Source organism: Pyrgilauda ruficollis, unplaced genomic scaffold (assembly GCF_017590135.1).
Source record: "Pyrgilauda ruficollis isolate IOZ18807 unplaced genomic scaffold, ASM1759013v1 scaffold62, whole genome shotgun sequence".
Lineage (NCBI taxonomy): Eukaryota > Metazoa > Chordata > Aves > Passeriformes > Passeridae > Pyrgilauda > Pyrgilauda ruficollis.
In genome coordinates this window covers 3,835,345-3,853,303 of record NW_024527933.1, presented here as the reverse complement: position 1 = coordinate 3,853,303, position 17,959 = coordinate 3,835,345, and the positions used below count along the sequence as shown (strand labels likewise).

The window sequence follows — 17,959 nt, the reverse complement described above, 5'->3', positions numbered from 1 at the left end:
GACTAAACGAACTAGTCAGAATGAGGATTTTGAAAACAGTTCCCTAGAATCTGTCAGTTATTCTGCATTTTCTTGAAATTCAAAGATTAAGTTGGCACTACATTTTTCTCATATATCAATTACTTCTGCATTGTGAAATTATGTGAGTAGTTAAAACAGTGTCATTCTGATTGCTAGGTCATAATGAAATTTCATAAATTTATTGTAGGATAACAGAAGTGGGGAGGAGTTAAGCAAATGAACTCCACCTCTGTTACTATGGGATGAAATCACAAGTTTTCTACAAGCTATAGTTATAATTTTAAACTTCTTGGGTAGTATATTTACTTATGCGTATGTAAACTGGGTGTAAAATGGAGGCCTAGTTGCTGGAAGTTGCGTGTTTAAAGGTTCTTGTTGCCCTTTCAAATTTCTAAATGTTTCAAACTTAACTTTTCTTGCTTCATGTTTTCCACAGTAGCATCTCATTCGTGTCTCAGAGTTCTTACTGGGTCATTCAAAATTTTTAGTCAAATTGGTAATAACTGGGCTGATCCCATCTCTGTGGGGAGTCATGATGCCTGGAACAAAAAGAAATGATAGCAAACTTTGATTGCTGATCGTATGGCTATTTTTGGAACTAGAACCTCTATGTTAAACTCTCCTATAGCTTATATCTAGTGATGCTGATGGAGCCATTCAAAGAGCTGGACGGTTCCGTGTGGAAAATGGCTCCTCTGGTGAGGTAAGTGTTCAAAAATTCACAGAATGCTGAAGAAAATTGTTCAACTTCAGTTATTTTTCACTTACAAAAAATGCATTTGCAGTCATTTGCTAAGGAAGAGGACTTGGAAAATTCTGGCATTTTGTTTCATTTTGGTAACATTTTGCTCACTCGATCGTGTTAGGAGAAAATATCTCTGAATGACGCTTTCCAGTCTCTAGTTCATCACTCTATATATATCCTGTCCTGTTGGTACTATGATGTTCAAGCTGACCTCTGTGCTTTAAAGTTTGCTCCTTGGCGTGATGAGGTTTAGTTTATCTTTTTGACCCTTAGCTATCTTTTGGCAGCTGTGCTTATCTTTAAATAAGAGAGAAAGAGGTTGAGTGGAGCCTCAGAAAGTAGTTCCTTTCATCTTTCTTGCTGCTAAACTCGCAGTGTGTCCCCGCAACTACTTCAGTGACAATTAGGTTTCCACTTACTTTCATGTTTTATCTTCCTTTGCAAAACTTTTCCATCTACCATCTTTTTCATCAAATACCATCTTAATATTGGAAGAAAGAAGACCCTCATATTCTAGAGATACTTGTTAGATTTTGGTAAAGAATGTATTGAACTAATAGCAACAGCGAACTGTTACTGATCATCTGCTAGCATCAGCGCTGGCTGCAGAGTTGAAAGCAATTTAACTATTCTGCATTCATTCTTTGGGGAGCTGTGTTTGTTCCTCTGTCTTTTTAGCTCAGTTTCATGCAGTTCAAAAGCTGATTAGCTCGTATCGCAGAAAGATTCGTAGAGTGGGTGGTGGACGGCCACATGGTCAATGAATATGGAGAATGGCTTTTTCTTCGCATGTTAATTCATAGTGGGAAGGTGCTTGAGGAATGCTTGGGAATTTACCTTAATTTATGAGAAACAGCACTGAAGAACTTCCAAAGCACACTTTGGTCAAGCATGGAGACTTTGGGGATTAATTTGGGAAGAACTGAGAAAATGAAAGCTGAAGGCGTTAATTTATTTAAGTTTTAAAAATGTTTGTCTTCAAATTCCACATTGAAAGACCTTCTTTTCACCTTCTTTTCACTGACATTCTAAGACATTACCCATAAGAGTGGTACACTAGGGCAAGACTTATCTACTTACAGAGAAACTAGAAAAAAGGTAAATGAGAGGTAGAAATTTTTATTTCAGTTACACACCAAGTGACTTCACAAAAATCCTTGCTTTTTAAGTAGCAGTGTACAGCTAAAATTTCACTCTTTATTTGCTTTTGCCTGTATTTTGTCCTCTTTTTTTTTTTTCACTTGGCATTTAATGTAGCAATCTCCCAATTCTATTTCAGAATACCGACTGTGCTCCGGGTACATGGCACAGAACGGATGTGCATTTGGAAAACCCGGAGTATCATACGAGATGGTACTTGAAGTATTTTCTGGGGAAAGGTAAATAGTTTTTTGCAAATGGATTGGAATTTGGACCAATGAAAATGTAATTTGCAGAAATGCTGCTGCTGTTTCTGTAGTTTTGAACTGTTACTATTTCAATATGGAAAAAGGTATGGTGTTAATTTAGTACTAAAACATTTTCTGTCCTGTACATAAAACAAGTCCTTGCTTCATGTGTTTTTAACCTGAAAGCAGAGGATGGGTGTCTGTAAGGAATGAAACCCCTGCTACCAAAAAGGGTTGTTTTGAAGTCCTTCTTGGCTTTGAAAACCGTACCAATCTCTTTGGGTGGTTTATTTACACATCTGTATGTAAATACGTAGTTATTTATGCAGACAATTATATACTTCTACGTATGAATGCATATGTTTACGGGTATCTCTGATTCTGCACATGAGTGAGTGGGTGTGTCTTCCTTATGATTGATGGTGCTGCTTGTTTTTCTTCCAACAGTTCATCAGAATTATGTAGGTACAGATGCAGAGAAGAACCCTTTCTTTCTGTCTGTTGTACTGTCTGACCAAAATAATCAGCGCATTCCTCAATACCATTCAATACTTTGGAGAAAAACAGTAAGAAACAAATACTTAACTGCTCTTCTGACTTTTGTTTGTTTGTTTTGGATATGTTTATCATACTAATTTTCCTCTTTCTTCAGAATTCCAGTATTTATTACGTATTTTTATGTTGTATTATAAGAACATATCATTCTACCATAGTAGATAACACTAAACTAAATTTGCAGATAACATTATATTAAACTTTTTGACAGAAATCTGTAATGTCAGATATTTTCTAATTCTTCTAACACCTGCTTTTTTTTTAGAAATGATGCCTAAATTGTTCTTGGTTACATCTCAGTTTAGGCAGTGACTTTACACTGCTTTTAGGATTTTCTTGTACAATGATAAGAAAATAGGCAGGTCTGATACTTCACTTTTTTCCCACTTAATGTTCCATGAGATTCTTTTATCCAAGCAATTGTTTTAAAACTCTACTGTAGGCATGTATGGTTCATTTTTTTCTTTTCTTTGCATAGCACCCATGACTTTTTTTTCCTCTAAATCAGCAGTAAATAGAGCTAAGTAAAATTACCTTGGTTTTCTTCTTTCTTTTTTAACTTAATTGTTTTTATTAATATTCCTATTTGAATATGCAGAAAAAGTTGATAGGTCCTGTAATATATCCTAGCTTTTCTTGTTTACAGGGTACTCAGAAAATATGTCTCCCTTACAGTCCCACAAAAACGTTATCAGTGAAATCTATATTAAGGTATGTATTTACAAATAAGTTATCAGTTTAGATATTTGCCTGTATACCTTTTCCTGTAATTCAGAGCTTGCGTTCTGTGATTTTTATGACAAATCTATAAAAACTGTGAAAATGGTTTTGCAAGTCTAATCATTGAAGGCAGCAAAAAGTGGTTTTAAAGCCTTTGCTTGACCAGACAAAGTGAAAAAGTGTGAATTTGATGCTGAACTTCTCATTTTTCATTTGACTTGCCTTGAATTATTTACGATGAGAGAGAACTAGAAAAAGAGAGAAATAGAATTGGTTATTGAGCCCTCCTAAAATGCTCACCGTGATTATGTTTAGAGCTGAAGTGAAGGGTGAAGTAATAGAGCTCTGTGCATTATAAGGAACTAAATTTAAACCTGATCTCCACACAGGTCTTACTAATTTCTGTTTTTAAAATACAAAAGAAGTTTAGGAAGTGTTGGAAGTTAGTATTTTGGGAAAGAAATGACAGTTCCTCAAAACATTCCATTTAACAGAGGCTCTTCAAACAATTCATTTTGTAACCATTGTAACTACAATCAGTTGGTGGTTCAGCATTGAAATGTGTATTTGTCCTTCTATAAAGCACTATTCCATTTGCATTTCAGTGCTATGAGTCTTGATAAATTTGAGAAGAGCCCAAGAGAAATTTTTCATCCTGAGATACAAAAGGTAGGAAGTGACTTTTTTTTTGTTTGGTTCTTTTTCTTTATTATTTTCTGGAAATATAAGGAATTAATTATACATACTACTAGTTTGTTTCTTTCAGTAACAGCTAATAATAATAGTAATGTAATACTACTTAAACTTATACACACAAATAAACCATCATCCTTGTAGAATCTTTAATACGAGTGTTCTAAAGATACTGTTTTTTGTTTACAGGATTTATTGGTTCTTGAAGAGCAAGAGGTAAGTATAGACCTAACTACTTCTAGCTAACAGACCCGTCCAGTGAATACGGCTTTGTATTTTGATGTGCTTATGATGACTTTGAAATCAATTGCTGATTACAGTAAAAAAAAATTAATGTTTCTTGAACATGACAGCAAAAATAACTTTAAGCACCAGCTTAATAATAATAGATCACCAATTTGCATTAATAATTTTATGCTATACTATCAAAGTTTAAAGGTAAATTATTATGTATTAGGAGATGGTATAAAGCAAATGTTCTAATGTGTAGGATGTATACAAAGACACATACATGAAAGTCCTTAGGGGAAACAAATTTTTAGGTCTTCTGTTTGACTGTCTGTTTATCATATGATACTTGATTTTATTTCCCAGGGATCAGTGAATTTTAAATTTGGAGTCCTTTACGCTAAGGATGGTCAGCTTACAGATGATGAAATGTTCAGTAATGGTGAGTTTTTCACCTTCTCCTTAATTGTTTTGTTCATCTGAAAAAAAAAAAAAAGGCAAGATAGTGCCTGCAGTTGGAAGCAGGGCAGGAGGTAATGGTTATATGAACGGTCATTTGGTTTCATGTGTTGGGTGAAAAATTGTAGCATAGGGCCTTCTATGTCTGTAAGAAGTTGCAGTAGGGAGCCTATTGTTGCAGCTTGAAAGAGAGTGAAATCTCTCTTCTAAAAATAGTCTGTGTGACATGAACATTTAGAAAAAAGAGGTATTTGAAGGAGGCAAATTGTTAACTCACTGCTTGTAGTTCTTTCACTCTTTTACAGCATGATCACATTCTCCTGTGTACTTGAGCAGCATTGGTGCTAGCAAAAGACGTCACTGTTTAATGTCATGTGATGATGCCTATTCTGCACGGTTGGGGTGCTGTTTCTGGAAAGGCAGTAGGCTTGGAAGACATGAAAGGAAACTAACTCAGCTGAAACTTGTGTCCTGGAAGCAGGACCCATTTCCTTATTTTGGTAATTTTTGAGATTTGTTCTATTACTACGGGTGTGCTTTTTTGGTAACATTTCTCCCTCCCACATGCAGAAACTGGAAGTGAAAGCTTTCAACGATTTTTGCATCTCTTGGGTGACACAATTACTTTGAAAGGCTGGTCAGGCTACAGAGGAGGACTGGACACTAAAAGTAAGAACTCAAGTGAAGCTATGAAGGGGGGTGAAGCCGCATTCTAAATGTTTCTTCTTATTGCGTGTTGTGCATATTGTATATATCATCGTTATGAAACAATCCCAAAACAGGCTTCCTTGTATGTGTGCTAAATGCTCTACTTCACCAGGAGTGAGTCAGGTCAGCTTAAGTCACTGGTATGGAATGCAGTTATGACAGGTATTATCAAGGCGAACAGTTTCATTTTAAGTTGGAATGAGTTGAACAATAACCTGGCATGTTACTTGCTTTATGATAGAAGGACATTGTGGCTGGAAGACCCGTGTGATTTCAGGAGGGTAGGTGAAAGGTGTTGTAGGTTTTAAGTGTGAATATGCAGATTAGTTGCAAACTTGGGTTTGGACTCATATGAAACATGCGGTGTGGACCTTTTCTAAAATATGTCAGACAAAAAAGGGTAACTGAAGAAGATTCGTAGAAAGACTTGAAATATTTTTTGATCTTCAGAAAACTTAAGAGGAGATACTCCTCCTTAAAATGTTGCCTTCCCTTGCAGATGATACAACAGGAACCTGTTCCATCTATACAGTTTTTCAAGGGCATGAAATTATGTTCCATGTTTCAACCATGCTGCCATATTCTAGAGAGAACAAGCAGCAGGTACATAGTTCTCTCTTTTTTATTTCCCTATTTATTTGTTAAATCACAAACTCAAAAACTTTATAAGAAATAAAGGAATTCTTGTCTGTTAATATTTGAGAAGTGTAAGCCTTGAGACTTTTGCACTTTTTTCCCTCCATATTCTACCTGATGCTGAAAATTTCATTATGTTTATTAGAAATAATGCATCCTATCATTTCCATTAAGGTACAAAAGATACTTGTGAAGAAGATCTAAATTGCTTCACTGACAAGTGATTGAGTGTGGTGTTCAGATGACTTGAAGAGCTTCACTGCTGTAATTATTACCTCAAAGACTTTAGGAAAACTGGAAGTTAGCCTTGTGTGTGAATTGTAGGAATATTCACATGTGTAACGCATAGCTCCTGCTTGAGTAGCAATTAGTGTCGCTTGAAAGAAATTCCCCTTGTGAGCATGTTAATGTTGGTAACCATAAAGAAGTGCTGTCACCCTGCCATGGATTAACTAGCACAAATGTGCTGTCATTTATTGCTCAGGCCTTTCTTTGTATGTATGATGAAAAAAATGCTTTATAGGCACATGTGTTTACTATACATCGTACATCCATAATGATTTACCTAAATTACTTACAAATGACTTGATTTATTATTTATTATACATTCTTACAGTATTATAGTTAGACAATATAATTAAAATATACTTTTTCTGTTTCTGTGTCAGTTTTCTCTTGCTTTTTGCTTGGGCTGGCGACAAGATCACAGAAGAAAACTGAGGCCAATCAGGATTTTCTTTTTAAAAGAATAATTTAGCACCAGAGTTTTTTGTCCTTTTATTTCAAGTGGTAGATTTGCTTTTTTTTGGAATGCTAGAGTTTCCATGCCCGATTAATGAATATTAATTATGGAGACTATGAGTGCTTTTCTAAACATATGCAATATCTGTTTTTCTAGAACCTGCCTTGTTGTGTGCACCATGTCATTGCTATGTTTACTTGCTTATAGTTAACTAATGATTTTATGTTGTCCTCAGTCATACTGACTGTAATTTTTCTGTTGGCAGTTTAGGAATATTGTTTTATTATTTTGTCACAGAATTGCTAAGATACTTACGTATGTCTTGTAAGTCACTGTGTCTTTTTTTCTGCCTCTTCTTTCTTTTTTTCCTTTTTTGTTTTCCTTTTTTTTTTTCCAGGTAGAAAGGAAGCGACATATTGGAAATGACATTGTCACTATCATATTTCAGGAAGGTGAAGAGTCTTCTCCAGCATTCAAGCCATCCATGATTCGCTCTCATTTTACACGTATCTTTTTCCTAACATTTTCTAATGCTTTGTTTTTTTTAAGATCAATATTCCTTTTAATTCTGCCCTAATTCCTCCCTGTATGCTGTTTATGGAAGTGAAACTTACTTTATGAAGACAGTTGCATTCTTGCATTCTTCACCTTCAGCTTCTTGACTAGGAGTTTCCAAGTCTGCAACATCACCAGTGTTTGTTAAATCCCTTAGAAGATAGGGTAAAAGCAAGAATGTGAGTTTTAAATCATTTTATTGAAAGCATTTATTTGTACAGCCTGTGTTTTTCAGACTTCTGGTTGAAAACATTTTGAAGACTATATGATTGCAAAAACCAGTGGCCAATCTCTTCAAATTACCATGGGGTCACAATAGTAGTAATCTGTAGACCTCAGCCTGGCATGTGTTAGACTAGATAGAATGGAATGAGGAAAAATGAATGAAAAGAAGAAAACTCTAATTTCTATCTATACTCTGTTGCTGACTTTTAAAACGTTATCACAAAGCTTAAGACTTCCACACCTGGTTCTCAGGCAGACTAAAAGTTCCTAGAACCCACTTGCTAGGGGTGAATGAAAATGAACAACGTTTGAAAAAATAATGAAAATCTTTACGTATCAAAGGAACCTAAATACTAGGAAGAATTGTTTACCACATCAATGTACCTCTACATTGATGTAGATGCTCTAGGAGCATCAGCCTTAGTATAACTTGCACTTTAAACCATTCTCTCATTTTTCTTATAATTCTGTTGGCTCAATTGTTTCATTGGAATCTTTTCTTCAGTGGAAGCTGTGGTATAAGCAAAGTTCAGTGCCAGTACTGCTTTATCAACTAAAAGAATTTTTAATCACAAATACATAAAATACAAATAAGACAAACCTCTATAGTATGTCTTATGCTGTGTCTGTGGTAGTAGCTTGATTTTGAAAACTGTTGATCAAGCAATAACATTTTCATATGGGACCCATTTTATAAACAGTAAAATCTATATAGTCTAGAATTGTTTATATATTTACATTGACTTGATTAATATATTTTACCTTTATTAAATCTATAATGTACTGCAGGAAAAGTTTATTAAAATACAAGTGAGCTTTATTAGAACTGGATTAACTTCCTTAACTGTATGGCAGATATTTTTGCTTTAGTGAGGTATAATAAGCAGAATGATAGTTACAGGTAGGTGGTGATTGTAACAAATAATTTCACAATGAATTATTGATGGTTTAGAGAAAATGGGAAAATATTTTGGCAATGGGAGAATTCTATTCTTAGTTTGTGTAAAAGAAACATAACTTTGCTCTGCTGAGTAATTCCAAGTGAATCTTTTTTTGTTACGCCCTTTGCAATTCTTATGTAAGACATCCAGGAAACAGGTTCCATTTTTTTTCTTTGGTTCTGCATAGTGTCTATAAAAAAGGTAGGGTTTGATTGTGACTTTCAATGTAGATAAAGATTTGTACTTTCAATAGGCTGAAAATATTTTCAGAAGAAAGTGTACCTCTCTTTGGGCCTCCCCTTCCATCCCCACCTGTGTTTACAAATCACCAGGAATTCAGGGATTTTGTGTTGGTGAAATGTAAGTCAGTTTTTCTTTTGCTAGAAACACTCTTTTAATAATTGTGCTAACAAATTAAAATTCATGATGCTTAAAACTTATATGCATTTTCTTGTGTATTCTGCTGATCTGTATGCAATTATTTTTTTCACATCTGTAGCATAGTTGGATGTCACTTCCATCAAACTGTTACAGTCAGATTAACAAATAAAAAATTTTCTCAGGCTACTAGACAGAGGCTGGCTTCCGCATTTGCAGAACGTGCAGCCATACTTAGCTTTGCATTTCTGTAAAGGGCTTGGGAGATCTGAAAGGATTTATAATGCTGTTCATTATTTAGTAATAGAAGATGTTAATTTAGTAGCTCTGAAAACCTGAAAATAACATCTCTTCTGAATATATTCTTAAAGGTGCTGAAGGATGCCTATGCAGCACTTTTTAATTCTGTAATCATTCCATTCCGATTTTCATTGATCCGTATTTGCCCTTCTAAATCAGCAAGAAAAGAATCTTTGAAAATTGACCGTGGTGATTACAATTAGACCTGACAGGAGCTTGATGGTTCATTTTGCGTATTTAAATTGTTTAGTACTTAAATTGGCCGGCAGTTTGTCTTTAGTTTTTTTATTAGTTAGGTATTTATTCTGATGCCTTGTGGAATTCTTCTATTATTAATTTTTCTCCTTTAACTTAAGGGGGAGTTACTCACTTAAAAAAGGCAAAAAGGACACAATTTTAAATTAATTGGGGCAGTGCAGGTGTTTTGGTACAGAGGCAAACTAGAGTTGGTGGAGATTGTTGAAGTTCATTTACGTAATGTATCTTTTTTCCATAATCTTTTAGTAATAAATGGTGAAAAAGCCACGTTGGAAACACCAACATTTTCTCAGAAACGTCAGCGCACTCTAGACATGCTGATCCGCTCTTTATACCAAGATATGATGCCTGACCTACACAAGGGAAATGTAAGTCAGAAATTTCTGCATCCCTCACATGTGCTGTCCTGTTCTAACTAGTAGCTTGAATGTTCTGTCACTTTAAAGGACTGTAATCCTAATGAGCACTGAATTGCATATGACTAAGCTAAATACTGATTATTGTGTAACTTACTTTACAGTTATATGAAAGCTGACAGTCCTTTCTGGACAGGACTCTTCACCAGGTGTGAGGAGAAGCATAAAAATGTCATACTTCATGTAAGCTTACCTGTGGCAAGGGAATAGGGAATTTAGGTACTAAAAATACAGGCATTATTCTCATCACCATAAAATCTGCATTTGTTCCCTTATGTGTAAATTTGGATGATTCTTACCCCTGGGTAGCTATGAAGTAACTTTATTTTGGATGATGAAGACTTACTCTTAAGGTGATTCTTAACTAACTAAAAATAAGTTCAGTACTTCTAAAACTAACAAGGTGCTATTTTTTCGACCAATGTTTACTTGTTTTATCTATATAGATCTGCTTAAACTTTTCTTTTTCATATATTCATGTCACATATTCATGTGGTAGGACTGTACACAGAACGTGACAGTGGTAAACTATGACAAGTTGCAAGGTAAACCACTGAAGGATTGGAAGTTTCTCTTCCCTGAGAAGCTGTGCAGTTAGCAAGAAACATTTTCTGTTTTAGAACATGCTTAATAGAAGATCCTTCAGTGATGTGTTACCAGAGTCCCCAAAATCAACACGGAAAAGAGAGGAAGCTCGACAAGCAGAGTTTGTTCGGCTTGGTCAGGTAGGGTCAGTTTAGAAGGTATGCAGCTGTCTTTATAAAGGCTGTGTCACTCCTTTTGTTAGACTTCGATTACCTTGCAGTTATGCTGGGATTTAGTGCAGTTTTCTGTGACCAGAAATAGTTTTGTAGTATTGCATTATTGTAAGTTACATTAAAATAAAACATGAATAGAAGTATTTATCTGTAACACCTGAGGTATACATGTACAAATATTTATATTGTACATGAGTTAAATGAAGGTTGTAAAAATTGTACCTGAAGAGGATGCCTGGCAATATATGTAGACAGACATACATATAGTTTGCCTTGGTGTTCATTAGAAAGTTTTGCAAATCTAAGGTAAGTTTGTGTAGTTGACAAGAGGATCCTCTATCTGGCTTCATTATAAAGTAAACTGTGTAGATGATTAAATTCTGTAGTTTTTAATTTCTGTAGTTTGAGGTTTTTCTCTGTTAGTATGTTTGACTCTTCTTTTCTGAGTTGCCTTTTAGAAAGCAAGTAAACAAAAAAAAACCTAACCAAGAAACATAGGTTTTGGCTGAGAGGATACCTAGTAACCATCTGACGTTGATGAGGATACAGAATCTGCTTCTTTTACATTACTTAAAATGGCATAGGAATTCCAAACTGGAATTACTTTCTAGTCCTAAATTGTCCTTTTAATATAGTCTTTAGTTTGGGTATTGCTGACAAAAACTCAGTTTAAATAAAACATCTGTTTGTATTAGGCATTGAAATTGAAAACCACTGTGAAAGGGGATACCACAGCTAACTTGGCAACCACAAGCTTTCCTAAAAAGGAGGTGAGTGAATTTGTCAGAGAAGTTATGGAACATTAAACATTATCTAGTATGGTATATATTTATTTACTTCCGTAACTAGATGCTGCAGCAGAAAAGATGAAAGCTACAGTGTCAAAGTGATTCTGCAGTCACTATTAGATTAATAAAGGATGAGCTTGGGGGCAGAGGCACTTCTCAAGTTAAAGCAAGTGTGGACATTTTTATACCTGAGAAAATTCGATGAAGGTGACATCTTCCATATGCAATCATCTTTTATTTTAATTTCAGTACGTTTGAAACAAGATTCAGTTGTGTTTTCATTTCCTTTTATTTCAATTGGATTTTCTTTGAAGTCATTAGGGAGTGAAAGAGCTGCACTCTTCTGTGTGTGTTTTATGTACAGAAGCTTCAGAAGTGCTTCTAGAATTTCAGAGATTCCAACTAATATATAAATTGTGAGAGGAGGGCAGGCTCTGGGAGGTAAGTGCAGAGAACACAGGATGGAAGAACAATTTGGGAGAAAGGCAGTTTTAACTGTACCATGTGCTAGTCACTAAACATCACAAACTGAACCATAAAATGTAAGCAAACTGCGTATGCATAGTGGTACAGACATTTTAAGTATATAGGTTTGGGATTTTTAAAGGAAAAAAATTACTGCGTGATGGTTGCACTGAGTTTCAGCTGCATGTGTTTTAATTCTAGCATTTCAGGTATTATGTGTCTTACACTTACTAGTCTCCAAACCAGAACTGATGCAGAAAGTCCTCTGCAAGAAAATTATTTCAGTTTTGATATTTCAAATTCCAACGATGTGCTGTTTGGAAATGTATCCTGCCAAAAGCATTTACATGTTATTGCCATTGTCCATCACATTCTGTGTCTGTATGATCTGTATTTTTTAGTGTACTTAATATGTATCCCTTATGTTACTTCATAGCCTTGGGAATCTCAGTCTTTCTGCAGTAATTTTCCTCATGAGGTTGTCTGTGCAGATTCTTGGGGCCAGTCCTTGCTGGTTTCTACAGATGCTGGCATCTTGTTAATAGATGGTTAGTAAATGATCTAGTGTTTTTGTGACAATTTTTATGTATCTGACCATTTTCTCGAAATTGTGTGTTCATAAACTTTGTTCAGGTGTTAGTAAGTCTTTATGTAGGGGGATAGTTACTAATCCAAGTAAATCTATTACATTTATGTAACCTAGTTGCAAAAGTTCATTCTGCAGTAAAATCAAGCCACATTGGGGAGCTAGTGTTAATGCAGATTTCTGAATGTGTTCTTATTTCAGATGTTGTTTTCTTGACCATCTTAAAAGCTGCAGGAGGTCACATCCAGGTTCAAGAGGTGTCTAAATGGCTTGTCTGGTTTTCTTAGCCCTTGATAATAGTGAGCATGAAGCCAAGGGCTTACGTGACAATGAAATCCTACTTCTTCCCTTAGCAATGATATTGCTACTCTGACCCCTTATAATCCTCTGTGTGTTACATAAGGCCAGTGAGACCGAGGGAATGAAATTAGTGCTTGGTCATAATTCTCAAACTTGCCAAAGGAATGTCACTTTTAGATTTTAGTCGCTTAATCTGATTATTCATGACAATAATAAAACTCTCCTGTGAGGAAGTATTGACTGTGATGCTGTGGCACATGTAGGAGCTTTGTGTGGTTCTTTTGGGGTTTTTTTCTATTCATTTTTGTAAAAAAAAAACCAAAAAAACCAAGACTTTAATTATTTTTAATTAGAAGAAAGAAATGGTTCAAAACCAGCATCTAGCAAGTGTTAGTAGGGTTTTGAATACATGTGTGTCTCTTTTTTAGATGGTCAACCATCAGTGCAAGTATTTGATAAAACTCTCCAAATAAAGCAGATGAATGTGTTGGAAGCTCTGGATCTTTTGATTGCCCGAACAGACAAAGGTAGGAGAGGTCCCTGTTCTTGGATTCTTGCGTGATTGCTGAACATATATGTCTCATGACAATTTTGTCTCGTTTAGAAGGCTTAAATGTGCATAAAATGTGCACTTTTTTAGTGAGGTAGTTATTACCCAATAAAAGAGTAGTCTGTGATTGAGTTGCATAAAGGGAACATACACAGAGCAAGATTAGGATCTTTATGTATAACTCAGGAAAGCATTACAGATATGGTTGGTTTATTATTTTTTACCTTGTTATGTCTGTTTCCTCAGTATTTGCTGAAGTTCTGCTTACCCAAGCTTTTGGTAAAACATGGTTCCTTCTGTATCACTGGGAGCTGCCCAGTTTGGTTGCATCTGGTGAAATTCACCCTGAGATCTTACAGAGCTAGCTCAAACTACATGAGAGCCATTTGCAGTTCTCCCAAGACACCTGGAGAATGGGTGACATTTCTGAGGATCTGGCAAGTGTAGTTATATCAAAACTTAGTTTGTGAAATTTCTAGAAAACACCCTTCTGTATCCTGAAGGGTTCAAACTCTGTTGAGGATCCAGTTATCAGTTTCTCACCTGGATGGTTCCAGCTCTTAAAGTTAACGCTTTTACTCTTGCCCTGTAGTTTATATCTATTGTATTTTTGTTATTTTGCAATATTTTATGTATTTGCAAAATATTGTGCATTTCACTGTTTGGAAGCTCTCAGATCATTCTTTGGTGCAGCACCACCTAATGGGAAACTCGGCCACTATGCTGAAGGAGTTGGTTACTAGAACTGTAAATCCTAGAGAGTTCTTAAGTCTTCTGTCCCCAGAGAGGTATTATTTTGCTCTGTTTGTTGCTTCTCGTCGGAAGTATTGATTTCAAACTACCATGTTCTTTTTTTAACTTGTTTTTTTCCTGGTTCTCTCCATACATCAGGGAAAGACTCTCGTATCCTTGTCTTCAGACTCAGTGCTGTCCAAAAAGATATAGAGACTAAAAAAATTATAAGAAGCAAATATGACTGCAGAGAAAATAAACTGGAGAGAACCAAAGGTGATATTGTTGTCCTTATCCTGTGCTAAGAACATCTACTCTGGTAGTTGCCAGGAGCTTATTAGCTCTCTTTGGGCAGGTGTAGTTGTTTGCTTTTAGTTTTTTCTCTGAACAAGTCAATTCAAATTTTGTTAAGCTTATATTTGAAAATTACTCTAGTACAGTCCGGCATGACGTTTTTGAATGTTGTAAAAAAACCATGTTACTTGGAAATTGCAGATGATGAAAAGCTTTAGAGAAAAATAGGATTTCAGGGTTGGGACAAATGAGAAAAATTTTGTGGAGATCTTAGACTGAAATAAAGCACACTTGAAGCTGGACTGGCACACTGGTAGATCCCCTATTAAACAGTAGTGCTTAGATTAGTCTGGGTTTTACCCGTTATTTTTGTAGAAATAGATGTTTCTTGGTGTTCAGAAGCAAGCTGCTTTGAAAAGCTGGAATTTGCAGAATAGTGACAATCCATGTACTTCGGATTAAGGATAAAAGTAGACTTCAAAAGGGTCATAGGCTTTTGTCTTTTCCTAGAAGTCGATGTAATCCTATTGAGGACTTTTTAATTCTGTGTTGCCAAGTCATCCGTCAGAGCCCTGTTGTATTAATCATCATACAAATACAGAACAAAAAAATCAGACCCTATCCCAACCACTTAGAGTCTAGAACATTATTTCCTCAGGCTGCCATTTGTATGCCATTAATACTCACCACGGAAGCGAACTGAGGATTGTTGCAGCTATTCGGAACAAACTACTTCTGGTCACAAAGAAATATAATTTGGATGACACTTCAATCAGCACCTCACTGCTATCGTCTCCTGAATCTCCAGCAGAGGAGTTCCAGTACATCCGGGTATATGTAATCTAATTACTAATTATCTTAACACACTGAGCAGCGCTCAGCTAGTGTGGGGGGCACAGGGAAGGCAGAGTATGCATTGTCATCCTCCTGAACCTACAGACAAATAAAAGTGAGAAGCCAGATGGTGGAGATCAATCGTATATATGCTAAATAAAACTTTCAGATTTTTTTAAGAATTGTTTCTGCTTGTTCTTTGTTAGGCTTCTCTGCTTAGAAAACATCCCTTTAAAGTCATAGAGCACCTGCAGCACCCACAGTAGGAACTTGAAAAAGAGTGTAATTCTATTATTTACGTTATAGGAAATATGCCTTTCTGACCCTCCAGTGGTTATGACACTGGTGGATGGACCTACTGGAGACAGTGACAATATGATCTGTGTAGCATATCGGCATCAGTTCGATTTAATTAATGAGAGTACAGGGGAGTCCTATAGATTGCATCATGTTGAAACAAACAGGGTAAGTTTTCATCGTTGAAACTTTTTTTGCAAACCCCCACTGAGCATAGTTTTTTGCAGACTCAGTGCATGCTGTGCTGACTTCCTAGGAGTGTAATTTATGGATGCTCATGTGTGCTACTTTTTACTTCTATAACCGCTGCTTTAGGACACTGAGATATTTATTCCTTTTGGGATACATGATGATAACTCCCAAGAGAGGCAGTTATAACATATGATATTGGGAAAAAGCCTGTGTTTCAGGTTCTGGAATGTTGTTGTTGTCAAAAATTAATTTTTCTGCTTTCTTAGCCAGTAGTTAGCTTTTTGCTTTATTTTTGTGGTATCAGTATTTTATTGTTAAAAAAAATTGCTTCAAAATAACTTCAGTGGTTGACCACCAGTATCTTGTTCAGATTTGCCTATCTGCATGTAAACTAAAATATTTATATATAGTTTATCATTCTATTTAAGAAACTGCTGTACAGTCAACTAATAACTGAATATCTATCTGTCTAGGACATAGGCGTAGGATTTAGGTAATGTCTTTGTTTTCAGAAAAAAAGTTCCAGTATAGTTTCTAAATAGGGATGTGGACATGTAGCTTTAGACAAATACAAAAAAAAAAAAAAAAGGAAGATTTTGCATGGGTAATCTGTTGTTGTTAATGAGATAAGGGACAACTTTTTTCATGTGATGGTTCTTGATAAGTTTGGGTTTTTTTTAAATCGTCTCTATTTTTATTTGGATCTGGTGATGAAGAGATGCTCCTGGCATGGTTGATCAACTGTAAATGTCTCCACAGCACTGGGAATCAATCTTAATCTGGATGAGAAGGAACTAGAAGTAAAGAATGGGGTTGGAGAAGTACATCACCATTGCCATCCACCCATTCCTTTTCCACACCAGAATCCTTATTTTCTTTAGGAAGACAAATAAAGCAGACAATTAATATGAGCTGAGCTAGTGATTTTTATAGTGTTGAAATGGGTTGCCTGCTTATTTCTGTGGACAACAGAGCAGCAATGGCTTTCAGTCACTACAAAAGACAGGTCAAAATGCATTTGGTATGATGTGTAAACTTTCAGGTTTTCTGAACGGTTCTTGACCTGCACAGTAATCTTAAATGAAGGAAAGTCAAAGAACTGCTGTTCATGGAATCAGTCTCTCAGCCTTCTCCCTGTCCAAGTAGTACATATGGTTTGGGAAGCATTTGTCTAATGTAATCTGATGCATTTCACTAATAAGATCTCATTTCCTGAACAGATAACCTACTTTTTGTGGCTGTTTTGGTTTGTTTTTAATCTAAAAGACAAAACCAAAGTTGAATTAAGAGACTTTATGTAGCCTAATCTATGTAAAAAATACTGTGGTTTAACCAGCATTGCTTCTCAGTTTGTAAATTCAGACTGTTCAGTAATCCTTAGGTACATCCCTGTTGACCTCTGTAAATGTTAGTGGTTTTAAACCAGTAATTGTTGTATCTGATCTTTTTGCTAGTCATGATGTGCATTTGAGGATCACTTTTTGAAAAGAATTAGTATCTTTAACATACCATGTTGATTCACAGCTTTGTGAAATCATCCTATTTCCCAAAATTTGTATTGCTAAATAAGTTATATGTTTTTATTGCTTTACACTGTGGTATGGTTATGAATGTTCGGTACTGTACAGAACCAAATACAAAGAAACTAATTTTCATCTTGAGAACATCCTGAAAATCACATCACAAAAGAAGCTATTTTTATAATTTTTTTCTCTCTTTTTTTTTTTTCCTTTTATCAGTGGTTGTGCACTTCCCCAGCTGATTGTATTGCTTGTTAGTCACAACCCAGTTGTAATAACCACAGTATCCTCTGTTAATCTCTGTCTGTTAATCTTTTCCGTTATCATTGCAGGTGAATTTTGTTGCAGCTATTGATGTGTATGAAGATGGTGAAGCTGGTCTACTGTTGTGTTATAACTGTAAGTGTTTAGGGAAGGCCAGAAATGGTAATAGCTCAATCTGCATATGTAGATCTTCTTTTATTGGAGTCTAGGTCTGTATCTGAAAATAAATTTTAGCGTTTCATTGAAAGTTTGTCAAAATACATTCTCTGGAACTTAAATGCATTTTGGAGAAATTATGAATGCAAGTATTTTAGTCATACTAGCTGTTTTATAGATGTGCAGGTTATATGATTTGTGAAATCTTGGTGTCTGTAATAACCTATGTGCATAATAGTCTTCAAAGAATGTAAA

General features: G+C 35.4%; 1 protein-coding gene across 5 annotated transcripts in view; it reads left to right on the top strand.

The window, feature by feature from the left end:
- Positions 1 to 17,959, top strand: part of GARNL3 (GTPase activating Rap/RanGAP domain like 3) — a 30,948-nt gene that overhangs the window by 3,194 nt on the left and 9,795 nt on the right. For 4 of the 5 annotated variants that reach the window (XM_041483825.1, XM_041483827.1, XM_041483826.1 and 1 more), the window contains 21 exons: positions 650 to 724; positions 2,046 to 2,145; positions 2,602 to 2,720; positions 3,356 to 3,420; positions 4,035 to 4,098; positions 4,312 to 4,338; positions 4,717 to 4,792; positions 5,380 to 5,478; positions 6,017 to 6,120; positions 7,293 to 7,401; positions 8,531 to 8,576; positions 8,870 to 8,976; positions 9,799 to 9,920; positions 10,589 to 10,693; positions 11,422 to 11,496; positions 12,416 to 12,527; positions 13,294 to 13,392; positions 14,307 to 14,423; positions 15,100 to 15,272; positions 15,582 to 15,740; positions 17,617 to 17,683. In XM_041483825.1, coding sequence (XP_041339759.1) covers positions 650 to 724; positions 2,046 to 2,145; positions 2,602 to 2,720; positions 3,356 to 3,420; positions 4,035 to 4,098; positions 4,312 to 4,338; positions 4,717 to 4,792; positions 5,380 to 5,478; positions 6,017 to 6,120; positions 7,293 to 7,401; positions 8,531 to 8,576; positions 8,870 to 8,976; positions 9,799 to 9,920; positions 10,589 to 10,693; positions 11,422 to 11,496; positions 12,416 to 12,527; positions 13,294 to 13,392; positions 14,307 to 14,423; positions 15,100 to 15,272; positions 15,582 to 15,740; positions 17,617 to 17,683 — 2,020 coding nt within the window. The remainder of the gene's footprint in view (positions 1 to 649; positions 725 to 2,045; positions 2,146 to 2,601; positions 2,721 to 3,355; positions 3,421 to 4,034; positions 4,099 to 4,311; positions 4,339 to 4,716; positions 4,793 to 5,379; positions 5,479 to 6,016; positions 6,121 to 7,292; positions 7,402 to 8,530; positions 8,577 to 8,869; positions 8,977 to 9,798; positions 9,921 to 10,588; positions 10,694 to 11,421; positions 11,497 to 12,415; positions 12,528 to 13,293; positions 13,393 to 14,306; positions 14,424 to 15,099; positions 15,273 to 15,581; positions 15,741 to 17,616; positions 17,684 to 17,959) is intronic. The other variant, XM_041483829.1, reaches the window with a different exon arrangement.